The sequence below is a fragment of the Cyrtonyx montezumae genome, unplaced genomic scaffold (genome assembly GCF_038088225.1).
Source record: "Cyrtonyx montezumae isolate F1298 unplaced genomic scaffold, pur_monq_1.0 scaffold_3, whole genome shotgun sequence".
NCBI classification, from domain to species: domain Eukaryota; kingdom Metazoa; phylum Chordata; class Aves; order Galliformes; family Odontophoridae; genus Cyrtonyx; species Cyrtonyx montezumae.
Genome location: NW_027072034.1, coordinates 105,632,184 through 105,649,189, shown reverse-complemented (window position 1 = coordinate 105,649,189; position 17,006 = coordinate 105,632,184). Strand labels below are relative to the sequence as shown.

The 17,006-nt window shown below is 37.9% G+C and overlaps 1 protein-coding gene across 2 annotated transcripts in view; it reads left to right on the top strand.

Annotated features, from left to right (window-relative positions):
* The window catches only part of EEA1 (early endosome antigen 1), a 65,417-nt gene that overhangs the window by 32,017 nt on the left and 16,394 nt on the right, over positions 1-17,006 (top strand). For both annotated transcript variants that reach the window (XM_065742679.1, XM_065742680.1), the window contains 8 exons: positions 3,334-3,672; positions 8,974-9,123; positions 10,079-10,198; positions 11,201-11,404; positions 11,962-12,162; positions 13,393-13,506; positions 14,509-14,664; positions 16,402-16,541. In XM_065742679.1, coding sequence (XP_065598751.1) covers positions 3,334-3,672; positions 8,974-9,123; positions 10,079-10,198; positions 11,201-11,404; positions 11,962-12,162; positions 13,393-13,506; positions 14,509-14,664; positions 16,402-16,541 — 1,424 coding nt within the window. The remainder of the gene's footprint in view (positions 1-3,333; positions 3,673-8,973; positions 9,124-10,078; positions 10,199-11,200; positions 11,405-11,961; positions 12,163-13,392; positions 13,507-14,508; positions 14,665-16,401; positions 16,542-17,006) is intronic.

The following is a 17,006-nucleotide window of genomic DNA, read 5'->3' as shown; positions in this document are numbered from 1 at the left end:
GCAGTTAAAATTTGATAGGATGATTCTTGGTTTGTTTTATAAAATAATTGCAGGACTGAGGTGGTGAGAATTGTCATGCTGCTCTTTTCCACAGACAAGTAACACTTAATCAAGCTTTTGGCAAAATTATTGCTATAGAGCATGGAGAACTTGTCTGAATATGTTGCTGTTCAGTTAACAACATGAAATGAAATAGATTGATAAATAAGATACTCATATTTAAAGAGAGAGTCCGCTGCTATGTCAGGTTAATGCCAAACACCAATTAATGGATAAGACCAGAAATGGCAGTGAGCTACTTCTTCCAGTTTCAGTGACTAAAAGCAGTTTACAGCCATCTTTGTGCAGCTTATTACATGCTAGCCAAGGAATCCTGGCATTGGAGGACTTGGACTTTGAGTTGGAAAATGTAAGGCTGGTTTCCCAAATAAGAGAAATTGCTCCCCTTTCAAACAGGATGTTCTTCCTTGAAGAAGCAGTCACGGAGGCAGGATATGCTATTAATGCTGGACACATACCTGGCATTTTGCTGTATACATCCTTTTGTAATTTGTTGCAATGCAGGAAGATATTTCAGGACTTCGACACAGAGTTTTCAAGATCACGTACCACTTCAAGCAAGCAAGCAGGCTGTTTCTTTTATTTTCAGAAGCTAGACTGAGAAGAGCAGATGACAAATACATGAGATCAGTTTTCTGAGACCAATAGGAACTGACTTCCCTTCACTTATAAAACTGTAATCATGTGGCTTGGCTTCCTTTGCACAGCCAGGCGTTACTTTAGAGGCCCAAAATGGCCTGTGGCCCAGAGGAGACTTATCAAAAGCAGCATATTGTATACCTAGAAGTATAGGACTTGCTGTAATTCCAAACCCATTAAATGTGGATTCTTTTGTTTTTCTTTTAGGAAAGTTGTGATGCGTTATCTACATGAAAAAATGTTTGGTTTCCAACCTTCTACTGATGTAACTGTTCTGAAATTCAGTTACCACAATGTTTATTCTGTAATGCCTATCCACTATGACTGCACACATAAATATAAGGTTATTTTTGCATGTATCCATGGAATAGCATGAAAAAAAGGGATCAGGGTTGTGTTTCAGCTTGTGTCTTTTGCGGTATGAAGGCTCAGGGCTTTGTAGTATGCTGGAAATCAAGCCTTGAAGAGGCAGCTGACATGTGGCCATATATCCCTTTATGTACGTGGGATGCAGCTGCGATACAGATTCAAACAGGAAATGCTACTGGGTCCACTGATATAACCTGAGTGACAACACATACTTTAACAGCTCTGTGGTCTCAAGTTTTCTTGTGAACTTCAGTCACACACAAAGGTAACTCAGCAGCTTGAGTACGTGTCAGTGTCTGTGACTTTGTCAGCTCTGCATGACTGCAGAAGGTGTTCATCTTTCAGAGGCAGAGGCTCTGGGCTGTAGCCTGCTAACATAACCTTGCAGATTTGAGCGTGAATGTTCCCTGTTATATTGCTCAACCTACCAGGGAGGAAAGGAGCAGCACAGAATTCAGTGTCATCATCTTGAACCACGTGTAATTGCTGCTCTTGGCTGTCCTTTGAATAACTTGTACTGAGAAGGTGAAGTAGCTCACGTATCACATATCTACATGTGATATGAGGATCTAGTTATGAAGTACTAATAATGCGGGTTGCTTATTCCTACCTTCAGCAGATGAAAAAGTTACTGTGGTGTGTTGGTATTTCAGTACCACCATTTAGTATAAACGTTAGTAATCCTGGTTGGCCATTTTTCTTTAGTGAGAAGTGCACTGCAACTTTATTTCAGATTCAGAGCTGTAGGAGCTTTGTCACTGACTACATCAGGGTAAAGACAACACATGACTTAATTGCATTCTTTAAGTGCTCTATTTCTTCTCATTTCATGTTTAGATGACCCTATATAGAAGCTTGTGCATGCATGTAAAAGTATCAGGTTGTTCTGCTTTTCAAGAAACATTTCAAAATATAATACCGGAGGGCTAAAATACAATGACCAAACTTTAGTCTTAAGACAGAATTTTTGGCTGAGTGGTATACTTTAGTAAGTATGCTTTTTTTAAATGGACACTTAAGTGTGTTCAATGTATTTGTTCTCAGCTGGATTAGTAGAATACTAGAGTTGGCATTGTCAAGATAGTTTGTTTTCTAACCTCTTTTTTTAAAAGGATTCTTCTGTTCATCACTGGTGTAAAATGAAAGTGCGAGTATATGGTTTACAGTGACCAAAATAGTTATCTGTTGAAAACTGTAAAGAACAAATGATCAATTCAACTTACTTGAATAATACTACAGCTTTTTCTTCTGGCAAAAGTGATTTCATCCCAGACTACTGTGTGGAAATGCACTTTTAAGATGTCCAGCATAGCCAGAATTATAGCTCGCACTGTCTTTTCTTGGAATAGTCTTTCAAGGAAAAAAAAAGTTGCAGAGCTGTCTGAGATTTTCACAAATCAGAGTGACCTCAGTGTCATCCTGTTTTTCAAGCTGATTTCTTAGAGATGTTCTTTTTTTTCCTGTGTTTTAATTTAAAGGGTCACTAGAGAATACAGTAGTCACTGAAACTACAAGAAGAACAAGCTTTTTGAAAGGTATTCATAGTAATGCTTTAGTGAGATATTGCAGTGTCTTACTGATATCTAAATAATGCTTCCTGGAACGTTTCAAGAAGAGAACAAATTACCCAAGCTGGATGGTGACTAGGGCCTCTCTATATCTGTATTTCTTTGCTTCAGAAAATGCCAGTGGAGAAAATGAAATGGTTCTCGTGACTTCTTTGTCATGCTTGGAGATGTTTGAAATTGTTAATGCTGCAGCTAAGCTTGAGGAGAAAAAACCTAAACGTTCTCAAAGTGTATCTTGTCGATTAAGATGCTTAATTTCTCTCAGAATATAGTTTTGGTTGAGTTATGAAAATTGGTTAAAAATTATGTAATAGCTGAAAATTAAGTATAAATAACTTTTTAATCTGTCCGTGTGTGTGTCATTGTGTGTTTTCCTCAAGCAAAGGCAATTGTAAGAACCTGGAATTTGAACTTTCAGGGAAAGCCAATTATTTTTCAGGATATGCGAACAGATTTTGTACGGTGTTCTCACTAACAGGAAGTGGATTTGTGTGAGACTATGAAAATAGCATTTCCAAGTATAACTGTGTGCCAGAATTAACTTTTGTAATGTGTAGTAGAGTCCACCATTTCCGTTAATAATGCTACTGTGTAAGTTCATTATTGTTCTGCATCAGCACTTGGGAGACATTTGAATATTGCATTGAACACATGTAAGCAGAATTGCAACTGAATTGCAGTATAACTCTCTTTGTAGAGTCTGACTGAGAAGCTGCTGAAGAAGGAGCAGGAGTACAGCCTGCTAGAAGAAAAACACAATGAGATATCTGTGAGTAAAAAGAATGTTCAGGCAAGCTTTCACCAGAAGGATCTGGACTGCCAACAGCTTCAGGCAAAGCTGTCTGCATCAGAAGCCTCGATACAGAGATTACAGGCAGAGCTGGGTGAGAAGGGAGAAGCAGGCCAGAAGCTTAAAGAAGAATTGTCTGAAGTAGAGACAAAGTACCAGCATCTGAAGGCAGAATGTAAACAACTCCAGCAGCAGAGAGAGGAAAAAGAACAGCATGGCTTACAGCTCCAGAGTGAGCTCAGTCAGGTAAGGATCCTTAAGTCTCTTAGACAGTTCCTGTTGGGTGCATTCCTTAAATCAGCCTGTTAGGTTTTATTTTACTGTGCTTTTACTTGTTCAAGAGGAGTACTCAAGTAGATAACTGGTGTTTGAATAAATCCCTTCTTCCCTGTAGCGAAGTGAAAAAATGAAAGAGCAATAAGGTGTGTTAAGAGTGGTGAAAGTCTTTGTGGTTTTTTTTGTAGCTGTATCTGAATCCTTTTGATTGGCCTGAACTCTCATTAGAGGCAAATGAACACATTTGTAACCCCAGTGGCACAATCAAACTCAGTGAGATCTACTATTCCAACTAGCTTTCTGTATTTTTTTCTGAGAATACTGATGTAACATCTATCTACCTATGGTATAATTCCTGCTTTTCTGATAGGGAAATTGGTCTTACTGTCTTATACAAATAGCTTTCAGTTTTGAAGATAAAAGTTATATGAGCCCACCTAAGGTTTCACAGAATCATAGAACTGTAGGAAGGAACCTCTGGAGATCATCGAGTCCAACCCCCTGCCAAAGCAGCTCCCTAGCCCAGGTTGCACAGGTAGGCATCCATGTGGGTCTTGATCATCTCCAGAGAAGGAGACTCCACCAGCTCTCTGTGCAGCTGTGCCAGTGCTCCATCACTGCACTGGGAAGAAGTTTCCACGCACATTTGTGTGGAACTTCCTACGCTTCAGTTTGTGGCCATTTCCCCTCATCCTGTCACCACACACTGCAGAGAAGAGTTCAGCCTTTTCCCTTTGCCTTCTACTCCTTGGATACATATAGATGTGGATCAGAACCCCTCTGAGTCTTCCTTTTTCAGGGCTGAACAGACCCAGGTTGCTCAACCTTTCCTCATTAAGAGAGGTGCTCCATGCCCTATATCATCTTTGTGGCACTTTGCTGGATTCTTAAGAGTTTGTAGATCATTTCCTGTGTAACGAGAGTTTATATGATGGCTTTATTTATTTATTTATTGATATGTGAATAAATAAGGCTTTAGCTGATCTAAAAGAAATTTCTTGTCTGTTTGTTACATGGACATCCTCCAGCTTATCCCTTCTGGTGGTTTTTTTTGGTGATGCAAAAAGCAAAAATTCATGGAAATAAAGAAAGTGTTGTCAGATGAGAAATGCAACCAAGGATATTGTTTTTCCTTGGAAAATGTAGTAATGGACAAATACTAAGAAGTTAGTTAAGTTATTTATTCTGGTTCAGCAAGGTATCTGAATCTATAGAAGTTGAGGCTTTGAAAAAACAATGTAAGTCAAGTAGAGTATCAGGGGAAGTAAGATTACTACAAGAAGTGAAAATACTCCATGGGAACTCTGAGAAAAGCAAAAGTCCTCTTTTTTGCAGTGGAACTGAGCAATGCTTGATTTGTTTCAAAATTGAGAGGTGAATGCAGTAAGCAATACATAGTGTGACAAGGATAATATGATGTCTTAATGTTGCTTCCCTTGCATCTCTCCACAAAGACCATCCCTTTATGTCTATAGCCATGAAAACACCCAGAGCATAGTGGTTCCAGCATCTGAGTATTCTGTTGTGTACGATGAATTGTGGAAGCAAGACTTCCCTACAGCACTGAGCATGCAGCCATTCAAGACTGGCTTAACTTTGTCTTATCTTGTGTCTTTGGAGAGCAATATATTAGACCAGATAAATATTTGTATATCAGGAGTAATGTCCAGTCCTAAAATGGAAAAATACATATGTTGATTTTAGGATGATGCACTTGATCTTAATGTTTTCTCAACTTTCAACCCTTTTTCAAAGTCAGAAAGAGATTAAGTTGCAAGCCGTGCATGCAGTTTATTTTGGAAGATCAGTGACTTGGCAAAACTTTGTTTATGTATTTATTACATCCCCAAAATGTCTTTCCTACTGCAGTGAGTCTGTTTTGAAGAGTGAAGGGAGAGATATGTTAGTCACCTGCTTAGGAATCCTTGTTTAGTAAAACTGCCTCAATCTATCTAGGCAACACATATGCAAGCTTCAGAAGCAATGCCAAGAGCTAGAGCTGAAATCTGGGTTCAGATTGTAAGGACATTTGGGAGGCAGTTTGGAGGTAGGCAGCTGGAGAAGGATCATGAATGATGCATGGCTGAAGGAGTTGCTGTGAAAGGAAATACAGGCCCTCACACATTCTCTAGGAATGTTTCTGAGAAGAAAATGAGTCTAACTGAGAAAACCTAAACATGCTGTTGCTTCTCAGGGTGGATTTTAGAATTGTGTGGCAATAGAATAGCTGGGAAAAAAAGTCATTCACACATGCTATCAAATTAGGGGTGAAATCAAGAAAAAATTTCTTCTCCTCTTTCCCTCCCTCTAAACAAGATTTCAGTAACTATTCTCCTGAAGAAACTAAACTTCTCTAATTTATTAACATAATACTTTGTTGGAGTTAACCTTTTTTCACTTGTAGTCCAGTAGCTTATGTTGACGCAGCGTAATACTGCTTATGAAGACTGATACAGGGATGTTTAGTCAAACCACATTTTCAAAGAGAGTCCTCAAAATTCACACAGATGTAATCCTGGCAGTGATGTATTTCTGCGAAGTGCTGACCTGCTTGACTGCTGTTATAGCCAATAGCTGGGATTCTCTAAATATTAACAGTTTTTCTACTACAGTCTTCATTGAGCAATTGGCATTTTTGTAAACTTACTGTTGTGAGTAATAGAATGAAGCTTGTGTAATATCTTCAAGCAAAGCAGACCTGTGTTTTGCTTCTGCCCTGTATTTATTTCTGAAAAGATGCAGTACTTTTTCAGTTGCATGTGCCTCTCTCTGAGCTCTGGTTAAGTTTGTATATTTTAGACTTTGAGTGAAGTGATCTTCACAGTGATGATGGTATTGGTTCCAGCCAGTGCTGAAATGGAAATAGGAAAGCAAGAACTACTTCAGTCATGGAGAAATTATAATTTCTAATACATACTTTAACTCTTGTTGAGGAAAATATGAATCTTTTCAAGATTGTATCATTTAAGGTCCAGATAGTTCTTTATGGCTAAATCTGATTTTTATATTCTGTAATACAATTTAATGCCAGATTTTATGTTCTGTTTACTTAAAGTCCTTCAAAAATATTATTATTCATGAGGATCTGAAGTTAATTAAGCATGTAATGTGGTTTACTTTTGAACATATGTTTTTTGTTAAACTAAACTAGAATACCCTATAGCATAGCTGTTTTTGCTTAAGTGTTTCACAATAAAAAAAGTGCCAAGACTTTACCATGAATTCTGCAGTGATTTCATTTGCACCTTTTCTTCAGTAGATTTTTTTCCTTGTCTCTTCTTCATATTTTCAGTGAGGAAATATTAATTATTCAGTGATTCTCACAGGAAAAGGCAAATTTTCTTGATTGTTGATATGGTCTTTCCGTGCTCTTCTTTCCTCATTTTCTACCTCTCTTAACAGTGCAGTCCCACTTAAACAGTCAGCATCTCAGCCACACACTTAACAGCTTTTCACTTGTGACGTTGAGATGTTGTGTAGAGGAAACATGGTTTAGTGAGAACTGTTGTTGACGAGTGGATGGTTGGACTGGATGATCTTGTAGGTCCTTTCCAACCTTGGTGATTCTATGATTCTGTGATTTGGAATGTTTGTGGTGGTGGACATATAAACAATTGATTTGGCATTGTTTCTTAAGAAAATGAAGCATTTGATTCCCTGTCTCTATCCCTTGTAACTTTCATGCTGTTTGATAACTTCAGAAGGTCCAAAGGTCTTCAGAGTTGGGTTCTTCAGCATTACACTTTTGGAGAAGCAAACAGCTGGGTGAAGGAGACTTAGTGTGTGTTCATCACCCCTTCTGTGTCTGGGGGGTAAGATTTAATGTTAAAGAGCCCTGTTCCTTATTTCTGTCCTTCTAGGTAGCCAGACAGTGTGCATGAATGGCCAGCCAGGCGACAAGTGGCAGCTTGCAGTGAACAACAAGGTCGTGCTCCCTGTTGCCTGGGTATTAGTAAGAGTTCATGAAAGGCAGCAAAAGAGACTTAAGGAGCTGGGCTTGTTAAGCCTGGAGAGGACTCATGGGAGACCTCATTGAAGCCTTCCAGTACTTAAAGGGAGTTTATAATCCGGAGGGAAACCAACTTTTTATGTAAGTAGATAGCAATAGGGCAAGGGGAAATGGTTTGAAACTAAAAGGGGAGAGATTTAGATTAGATGTCAGGGAAATTTTTCACTGAGAGAGTGGTGAGGTCCTGGAACAGCCTGCCTAGAGAAGTGAGGATGCCCCATCACTAGAGGTGTTCACGGCCTGACTGGCTGGGGACCTGGGCAGCCTCATCTAGTGCCTGATTTAGTGGTTGGCAACCCTGCCCATTGCAGGGAGTTGGAACTCGATGATCTTTGTTGTCCTGTCTTATGATTCTGTGATACCAGAGGACCTAAACTTTCAAGGTGAATGATGTGAATATCTTGGATGTAAATTAGTAAGAAACCAAGCATCATTAATCCTGATACCTGTAAAAATGTTTTGCTGCGCTGCAGTGACTGGATCACTCCCAGTTTTTGCATCAAGTTGAATTTTGTTTGTGTATGGATAAATTTGTTAATGTAGAAGTAAGTAGGAGATAACTCAGAACTACTGGAGGTGAACTGAAAGGAAGTTGATTTTACAGAGCAAGCTTTTCTAATAGTGAATTGTGCAGTACTGCTTTTGATGCCCCCAAAATTTCCAGTTCCAATGGAAATCTATGTCTGGCTGGAAGAGCATGTCCCTTACTTAGACTCTGCAGCTGGGAGGTGTTGAAATACAAACCAGCAAAACTACTGTTTTTACAGTATACTAGAGTGAAGATTCATGCATGTCTTCTCAGCACAGAATGAATGCCTATACCAAAGTAACAACTCCTAGTTAGTAGTCAAGAGATGCAGAACAGTGTATTGTTGAAGCCAGTGCAGCAGGTAAAGGTGCAGTGTTCAGACACTGAGTCTGTGTGGCTGAGACATAAGGTGAGATTGCTGTTCTACACAATAGTTTTTATATCTTTGTTTTTCTGTTAGAACTTTGTAACAGATACATCTCTAGATAAATGAGGATGTTTCTAGGTCCCTTTTACCTACTACTTTGAATATTTACTTATCCTCATGCAGTTGATGCTGTTCTTAGACGAGACTTCTGTCTGCATTATATGATGTGCATGAATTCAGGAGTTGATAAAGTCGTTTTATTTCAAGTAATAAAATCTTGGTCAAACGTGGCACAAATTGAGTCTAAATTGGCTAAAGAGTGACTGAAGAAATGGATAACTATTTTTCTATTTTTTGTTTTTGCAGTTGCATAGTAAACTTCTGGAAGCAGAGCGCCAGCTAGGGGAAGCACATGGACGGCTTAAGGAACAGAGGCAGCTCTCTAGTGAAAAGCTGATGGACAAAGAGCAGCAGGTGGCTGATCTGCAGTTGAAGCTTTCTCGTGCTGAAGAACAGGTAGGAACATTTTCTGCAGACTTTAATTTATACTGTTGCTGATAATAGCTTGTATATACTCATGTTATGTTGCAGTTTATATTTTTTTTTCTTGTGGGAATGTCGTTTGACTGATACTGTTGAAGTCTTACATCAAAATTGTCAAAATCTGCCTAAATACCACTTACATTATAGATTTTGTAAGTCTAAATGCACATTTCATGCATGTATGTTCATGATACTTTGGAGATAAAAGAAAGATCTGCCTTTTACGTTGATGTTCTTTGTATAAGAATTGTATAAAAGATGTAGGTGCAACTGAGCACATATAGCTAATGTTGTGTGCATGGATATTGTGGGAAAAAACTCTCCATGAAAAAAATATGACCATGACAGAGCAGCTAATTGATAGTTAATGTAAATTTTATGTGGTAGTTGTGTAGAAATTGCTTGCTTTTATTAATTTTCAATTATATTAATGAGTGTCTTGTATGTGCTGCTGGTTTTCTGCTACCTCTATGGGGATTGGCCAAATATCTGAGTGGTATGTTGCCAGAATTTGTAAAGCTACTAGTATAAACGAGGAGAGACTACTAAACTGAAGTTGCTACTAAAACTGCTAATAATAATAATGTTGTTTTACAGGTACCTGCATTATCAGTCGTGTTACATCTTAACAAGTGTTGGAAAAAAAGAAAACATACTAAAATCTTTTTTTCTCTCTTGCATTTTTGAGAACTAAAATACATATGTGTGATAGTTACATAGTTTTCACTTATGATTCAGGATCTCACCCATTAATAAGAAAATGCTTTGGTTAGATTTTTGTTCTTTAACTTAGCATCACGCTCTTCTATTTTTATATCAGTTTTCATATATTCTTGTTTAGAGTAGACTTTGCAGGCACTTGAATAAACAATGAATGCTGTTGAAATACTGAATGGTGCTTCCTCATTAGTGTTTTTTTTTCTTCCAGCTAAAGGAAAAAGTTGCAAATTCCACAGAATTGCAACATCAGTTAGATAAGGCAAAACAACAGCACCAAGAACAGCAGACGCTTCAACAAAACACAACATCAAAACTGCGGGAAGCTCAGGTAACCGACTTACATAGCTTCACCTGAGAATGTATTTCAGGATTTCATTATTTTCAGTGTGTTTTCCCTGTAGAAGTGGCTTATGGGACTTCAAAATAGTTTGAATAGCTTAATGTGTAAATCACAAATAGAATATGCAGAGGATGTTTAATAAATTGATCTAACTTTTTCTGCATTAGGAGTAACTTCCAACGTTGCTATAGTTAAGGAAGCTGTTCAACAGGGCCAAGTCATTTTGGTCCCAGCAACCCCAGGCGACCCCTGCAGGCTTGGAGAGGAGTAGCTGGAAAGCTGTCTGACGGAAAGGGACCTTGATGTACTGATGGACAGTTGGCTGAATATGAGCCAGCAGTGTACCCAGGTGGCCAAGAAGGCCAATGGCATCCTGGCCTGTATCAGGAATGGTGTGGTGAGCAGGACTAGGGAATAAATCCTCCCTCTGTACTAGGCACTGGTGAGACCCCACCTTGAGAACTGTGTTCAGTTTTGTGCACCTCCGTACAGAAAGGACATTGAGGTGCTGGAGCAGATCCAAAGAAGGGCAGCAAGGCTGGTGGAGGACTTGGAGAATAATATGCCTTATGAGGAGCAACTGAAGGAACTGGGGCCATTTAGTCTGGGGAAATGGAGACTGAGGGGAGACCTTATTGCTCTCTTCAAATACCTGAAAGGTGATTGCAGTGAGAGTGAGATTGGTCTCTTTTCACTGGTGACAGATGACAGAATAAGGGGAAATGACTTCAAGTTGTGCCAGGATTAATTTAGGTTAGATACTGGGAAAAAGTTCTTTACAGAAAGGGTTGTTAAGCACTGGAATAGGCTCCCCAGGGAAGTGGTTGTCACCATCTTTGAATGTGTTTAAAATCTGTCTGGATCTGATGCTCAGGGACATGATTTAGCAGTGGGTTGTTAGTTAGGGTAGTATGCTTTGTTTGCAGTTGGACTTGATCTTGAAGATCTTTTCCAAGCTGAGCAATTCTGTGATTCTGTGCAATTTTCTAGAATGATTTGGAACAAGTACTGCGACAAATTGGAGATAAGGACCAAAAAATTCAAAATCTTGAGGCCTTGCTTCAAAAGAGCAAGGAAAATATCTCTCTGCTCGAAAAAGAAAGGGAGGATTTGTACGCAAAAATTCAAGCTGGTGAAGGAGAAACTGCAGTTCTTAACCAGCTACAAGAGAAAAATCATGCACTGCAAATACAGGTAAGAATTCAGAAAACTGTTTCTCTTCTCTTTCTCGTTATTCTATCTTATTTCCTTTATTCCTGTCTCATTAAATATGACATTGGTCTTTTCTATACTTTGCTGTTTCTTTGATACTATAAAGTTCTTACTTAAATTTCACAGGACATATGTGTTTTGGTGACTTACTTGTTATCAGCAAAAAGGAAAGAATTTCTAGATGTTTCCTATGTACATATGCTAACAATATACTATCAAAAATGTTTGCATATATGTGTTCGTTTCTTATTTAGAAAAGAGGTTTATTTCCTGTTTTCAGTACCAAAATTCAGACTAGCCTGCATTTGTTGCTTCTTCAGTTATTGATTTTGTTATAATAAGGCTAAATTGATGAGTCTCTTTTGTTTCCATTTTTAACTGCTATCCTATTGAAACTGTGATGTTGTACAATATAGCTTTATTGTCACAGTTGAAGTTGGAACTCTGGATCTGTGATAAGATGCCCTTGAATGCCAAAGTTTTACAACTTTTTTTGTCATCCTATTCCAGCCTTTATTTACTTCCTTTTTTCACTGCAGGTAACTCAGCTGACAGAGAAGCTGAAGAATCAGTCAGAAAGTCATAAACAAGCCCAAGAGAATTTGCATGAGCAAGTGCAGGAGCAGAAGGCACATCTGAGAGCTGCTCAAGACCGTGTGCTCTCTCTGGAAGCCAGTATCACTGAGTTGAGCAGCCAGCTAAATGAAAGTAAAGAGAAAGTATCACAACTTGATGTGCAGGTAATGGAACTCTATGCTGTCTGGCAATGATAAATTCTATTTGTGATTTCTGTATTCTCTCTGTGTACAAAGCAATTTGGGAAGAATAGTATGTTTCTACCTACAGACAAAGGAAGATAAACTTGGAGACAAAGGCAGATAAACTTGGAGAAAGCGTAGTGGAGTTATGATAGGAATAATAGTAAGGTTGATTTTTGTTTGTTTATTGGGTAGGTAATTTTTGGTGGTGGTAGTGGTAATTCATAATCAAGTTGGGAAAATCTGTCGTCAAGCATCTTTTGTTATATTTGCAATAGTTGATCATACACAGTACTGCATTTATTACTCGTGGGTTCTGTGCACCAGAGTGAAAGTCTATCAAGTCATTAAAGATGTTGCTGTTGCCTAGAAATTTCTTGTACTTGTGGCTGTTGTCTAAAACAGAACATGAGTTGCAGTCTGCCTTGTTATCAATCTGATCGAACTAAACAAGGCAATTCCCCCACTGTAATCTCAGTGTGGACTTTCCTACGCATAAGTTCTGCTTAAGCTAAAACCAGCTAATTGTGTTCAGCTATCAAAAGAGCAACACCTCCATCAGAAATTTGGCAGATATTGTTTTCTTAAATTAATACACTTGGAATACTTAGTACTGTTGTTGTTTGATTAATATACTATGTTAAGTAGTGCTTATCAGATTCTGAGCAGGTCTAGTAACTTCTGCAGAGATGTTTTTGCTGGACTTTGCAGCAATATCTGGACCCTGAGTATTGTCTCTGTGTGCTAACACCATTCATAGCTGCCATATAAATGTGTGTGGCTGGATCTTTTGGTAGGAGTGAGGAGTTGCTCCCTGAAGTGCCATTAGTAATGGTGAAATACAGCTTACATGTGGCGCTGTATTTTATTTATTTTTTAATTCTTTTTGCCTCTAAAACTTTTAGAGGACCTCAAATATGCATTTAGTCTGAAGTTATTGAGGTATGCATGTGTGTGAATACATTGTCTATTCCTTTTTTTTTTTAGCTTCTGTGTAAAAATATTTTCTTAGAGAAGAATATGAGTAGGACTGTTCTTTTAATTTTGTTTTTAGCTTAAAGAAGGAATTAACTGTGATTAACATGTTGATTTTTTTCTTCTTCTAAAACTTGAAAAAATTTCCCTTTCCCCCTTTTTTCACATTAGTACATGAAAACTGCTAATGAAGTTACTAATAATAGATATTTTAGTGAAGAACAACTTGTCTTTCAGGTAAAAGCAAAAACTGAATTGCTGCTTTCAGCAGAAGCATCAAAAGCTGCTCAAAGAGCAGACCTTCAGAATCATCTGGACACCGCCCAGCATGCTCTGCAAGACAAACAACAGGTTATGAGCAACACACAGACATAAAGTTCCTATGTTACCTAAAAATGTACTTGCAAACCTGAGAATAGTCTGATTACAAACCAAATAAATATGTGACTACGCATTTGGAAATAATCATGTAGGATATTTTAGCCATATGATGTGTTTTCTGTTCGTTTTGCTGTAATCTGGACCATATGGGCATTTTGCAGCATAAAGAACTTGGAAATCCAGTCCTCCTCACTGTATGTTTGGCCATGGTTTGTGGTCTAAGCTATGGGATCTGGGTACAACTCTGACTTGCATGCTATGAAAAAGAAAAGTTTATAGAGTATCCTGGGTTCAAATGGAAACTGTGGGCTTGTATTGTCATCTTAGGAGAAACATTCAGCAGTTCCTAAGGACACCAGTTTTTAGGTGGTAATGTAATTAGTGCTATAAAAGACCACCTCTTTTTGCGACTGTTAATTAAACATAGCTAACTAATAATTAAACAAATCAGCTTGCCTGGGGAGCTTGGATGTAACTGTCATCTTAGTGGTTGCAAGGCAAACATGTTTGTGTCTCCCGTGGAAATTATGTTGTTTTGTGTTGAATCAATGATCTGAAATGCTCTTTGGTGTTTGGAGAGCTTACTGTTCCCATACTGCAGGCTTTCCTCTTTGCTTCATTCCTGGAAGATGTCAAGTTTTCTCTAAGGTTCTGCAGTGTTACTTATAATTACTGCTGTATTAAGTCCACGATCTTGAATATTTATGATGTACAGTTCCTCATCTCTTTGTAACTTTAAACACATATTTTCAGATCTAGCTCACAGCCTGTACTGTTTGTGAGGGACGTATTTAACAAAGAGAATTTGTGTTTTTCCCTCTCAATTTCCTGCCTCTCAGAATAAAAAGGAAACATCATTTTCCTTTTTAATTTCAACATGGTATATTACTAAAAGCATGTACTCATAGGACATTAGTCATTTCTAGTAGCTGTTTAGAAGCTAATAAACCTTTTATTTTTATTTTACCTCAGGAGTTAAATAAGGTCAGTGTTCAGTTGGACCAGGTTACAGCTAAGCTGAATGACAAGCAGGAATACTGTGCTCAGCTGGAAGCCAATCTCAAAGACTACAAAGAGCAATGTCTTTATTTAGAACAGAAAACTGAAGAACTAGAGGGACAGCTTAAGGTTTGTATTCAACACAGTGTCTGAGCTTATTGAAACTGATGTTCACCACTGTTTGGTAATATCTGATAAAAGATGTGCTCAAATTACAGGGAAGGATTTATATGAAGTATGACGTCAGTAGGTTTTCTTTCTCACCAGTGTTTACTGATATACCCTTTAATCATGTTCTCTTCTTCTGGCATCACATGCCAAGGTCCTTTATATTGCCACTTTCCTTTAGTGTGCTTCTACCAACCTCTGTGCCTGGAAGGTGCTGTGAGAGGGAGCATGACTGCTTCCTGAAATTAGTCTTCAAGTTTTATACACATTGCAAGTGGTGCCAGGGAATATGTGTTATATTGGTTGGCCCAAGTTAATACCACCTTTCTGGTTTAATTTACTTCTGAAGACTTTCAGTACACTTTTATGAAGGCTTTGATTTTAAGCATGATTTTTATATATGAGATATATATAATTTAATATATTTTATATATTTTTTTTCTGCTAGTTTGATCTTGTGTTTTGCATTCCATTCCTGGACTTAGCTTTTTTCTTACATTGCCCTTTATTAGGTTTAGACATTTCCCTATGCTAACATTTTAAATTATTGATATGAGTTACTCCTAATTATGAATTACTCCTAATACTTCATTGTTTTAAAATTTGAGGCTTACATTTTAATGTTTTTTTCTTGTTAAGCATTCTTGATAGTCAAAATTGCAGTGTGTGAAACTATATAATAGAGAGATCTTAGGAGCAGTGCAGAATTTTTCTGCAATGTTGTTTGTCTGTTTTGAAGGAGATCAGCAGTCTAGAGGGTGCTTTTTCTGGCCTGTGTGCTTTTCTACCTGCTTTCATTTGTGTTTTTATTTTTAATTCTTTTGCCAAAGTTTTGAAAGTAACCAACAGACTCAAATGCTTAGCAGGAATACACTGTTTACTTGCATAAGATTTTATGAGGTCCCTGGTAGCTGAAGTGTGAAACTGAGCAGAGTTGTTGATGCTGTCAACAGGAGTGCAATTGTGTGTAAAAGTCTTCATATCATCACCATTCTTTTTGTTATTCCAGTTGAATGTGTGGTATTTAAAAGGAGAAAAAACACACCACAAACAACAGAAATCCTCAGGAATTTTCTCAGAGGAACTTGATGATTTTCTATTATGACCACTGCATAAAAGCAGAAGTGCCTACAAAACAGCCAGTGTGTTGAAGAGTCTAAGCAGCTCTGATCACTGTATTCTTTATATTCCATGTAAATAAAGAAATACCTTCTAAAAGCAAAACAAAATAAGCCCTCTTTTAGACGAGCACAGGATTTCTTTATAGCTGTAGTTCATGTCTTTGTTGTTGTAAAGAATGTCGGCGTTTGGAGCGTGTAAATCTGTAGTCATTTGAAACTGCTAGTAGCTGAGAACATAGCCCCAAAGCCAATCACTGTATATGGCTTTTTAAAGATTTCTGAGTTTTATTTATTTCTTTGCAGTAAAATGACTGCGTGCATTTAATTTAAAAGTGGTTTCAGAATGTTTTACCAAAGTAGTTTGCTTCTAGAGGAGCAAAAGAATTGCAGGAGCTAAATAATGAAGGGCAAGCGGCCAACTAATGAAAGAGATGGATAGTGTGAGAGAATTGTCACTGCTTTCTATAGTAAGGACTTTTTCCAGTAAATACTGCTGAATGACTTCTGCTTTTTGTTGTTATGTTTATTTTATTGGCTTTGTTCTGATGGCTCTAACTTCTCTGTTTTTCTATCTCAGAAACTTGAGGCTGACGTTCTTGATGCTAAAGCAAGCAAGGAGCAAGCTCTTCAGGAGTTGCAGCAGCAGCGACAGCAATCCACTGAACTAGACCTCCGAATAGCAGAACTCAGTAAACAACTTGAAGCAGAAAGAGAAGCGTATGCATTCCCTGTGTTACAGTACTTTTTGAAGTCGGACATAAAATAGCATGGTTTAGAGTACACTTGAAATTTTGTTCTTCTCTCCTGCAATTTCATAAAATCATAGATAAAAGTGATGTATTCCTTCTGCTAGGAGAACTGAGTTAGGTCCCAGTAGTTTTCTTGCACTTATCTGCCATGCAGGCTCCATCTGCCAAATCATCTCAAGTGAATCACTGGCTGCTGTGATTCAGTGCATTTCAGTTTATTCGCTGTGCTTGTCAGTTAAATATCTGAACAGTCTGAAGCACGAAGATCCATCTCAGAGTATCTATAGCTTTGTATCTTTCAAAGATAAATGTGTGGCTTTTGCATAAGAAGCAAAGGAGTAGTTCCTGTACACGATATTTGAGGAAGGAAAAATCCATCTCAAAATAGTGTTTAGAGTTGCCGATGTGTCTTTATTGGAGAGATTCAAAAAAG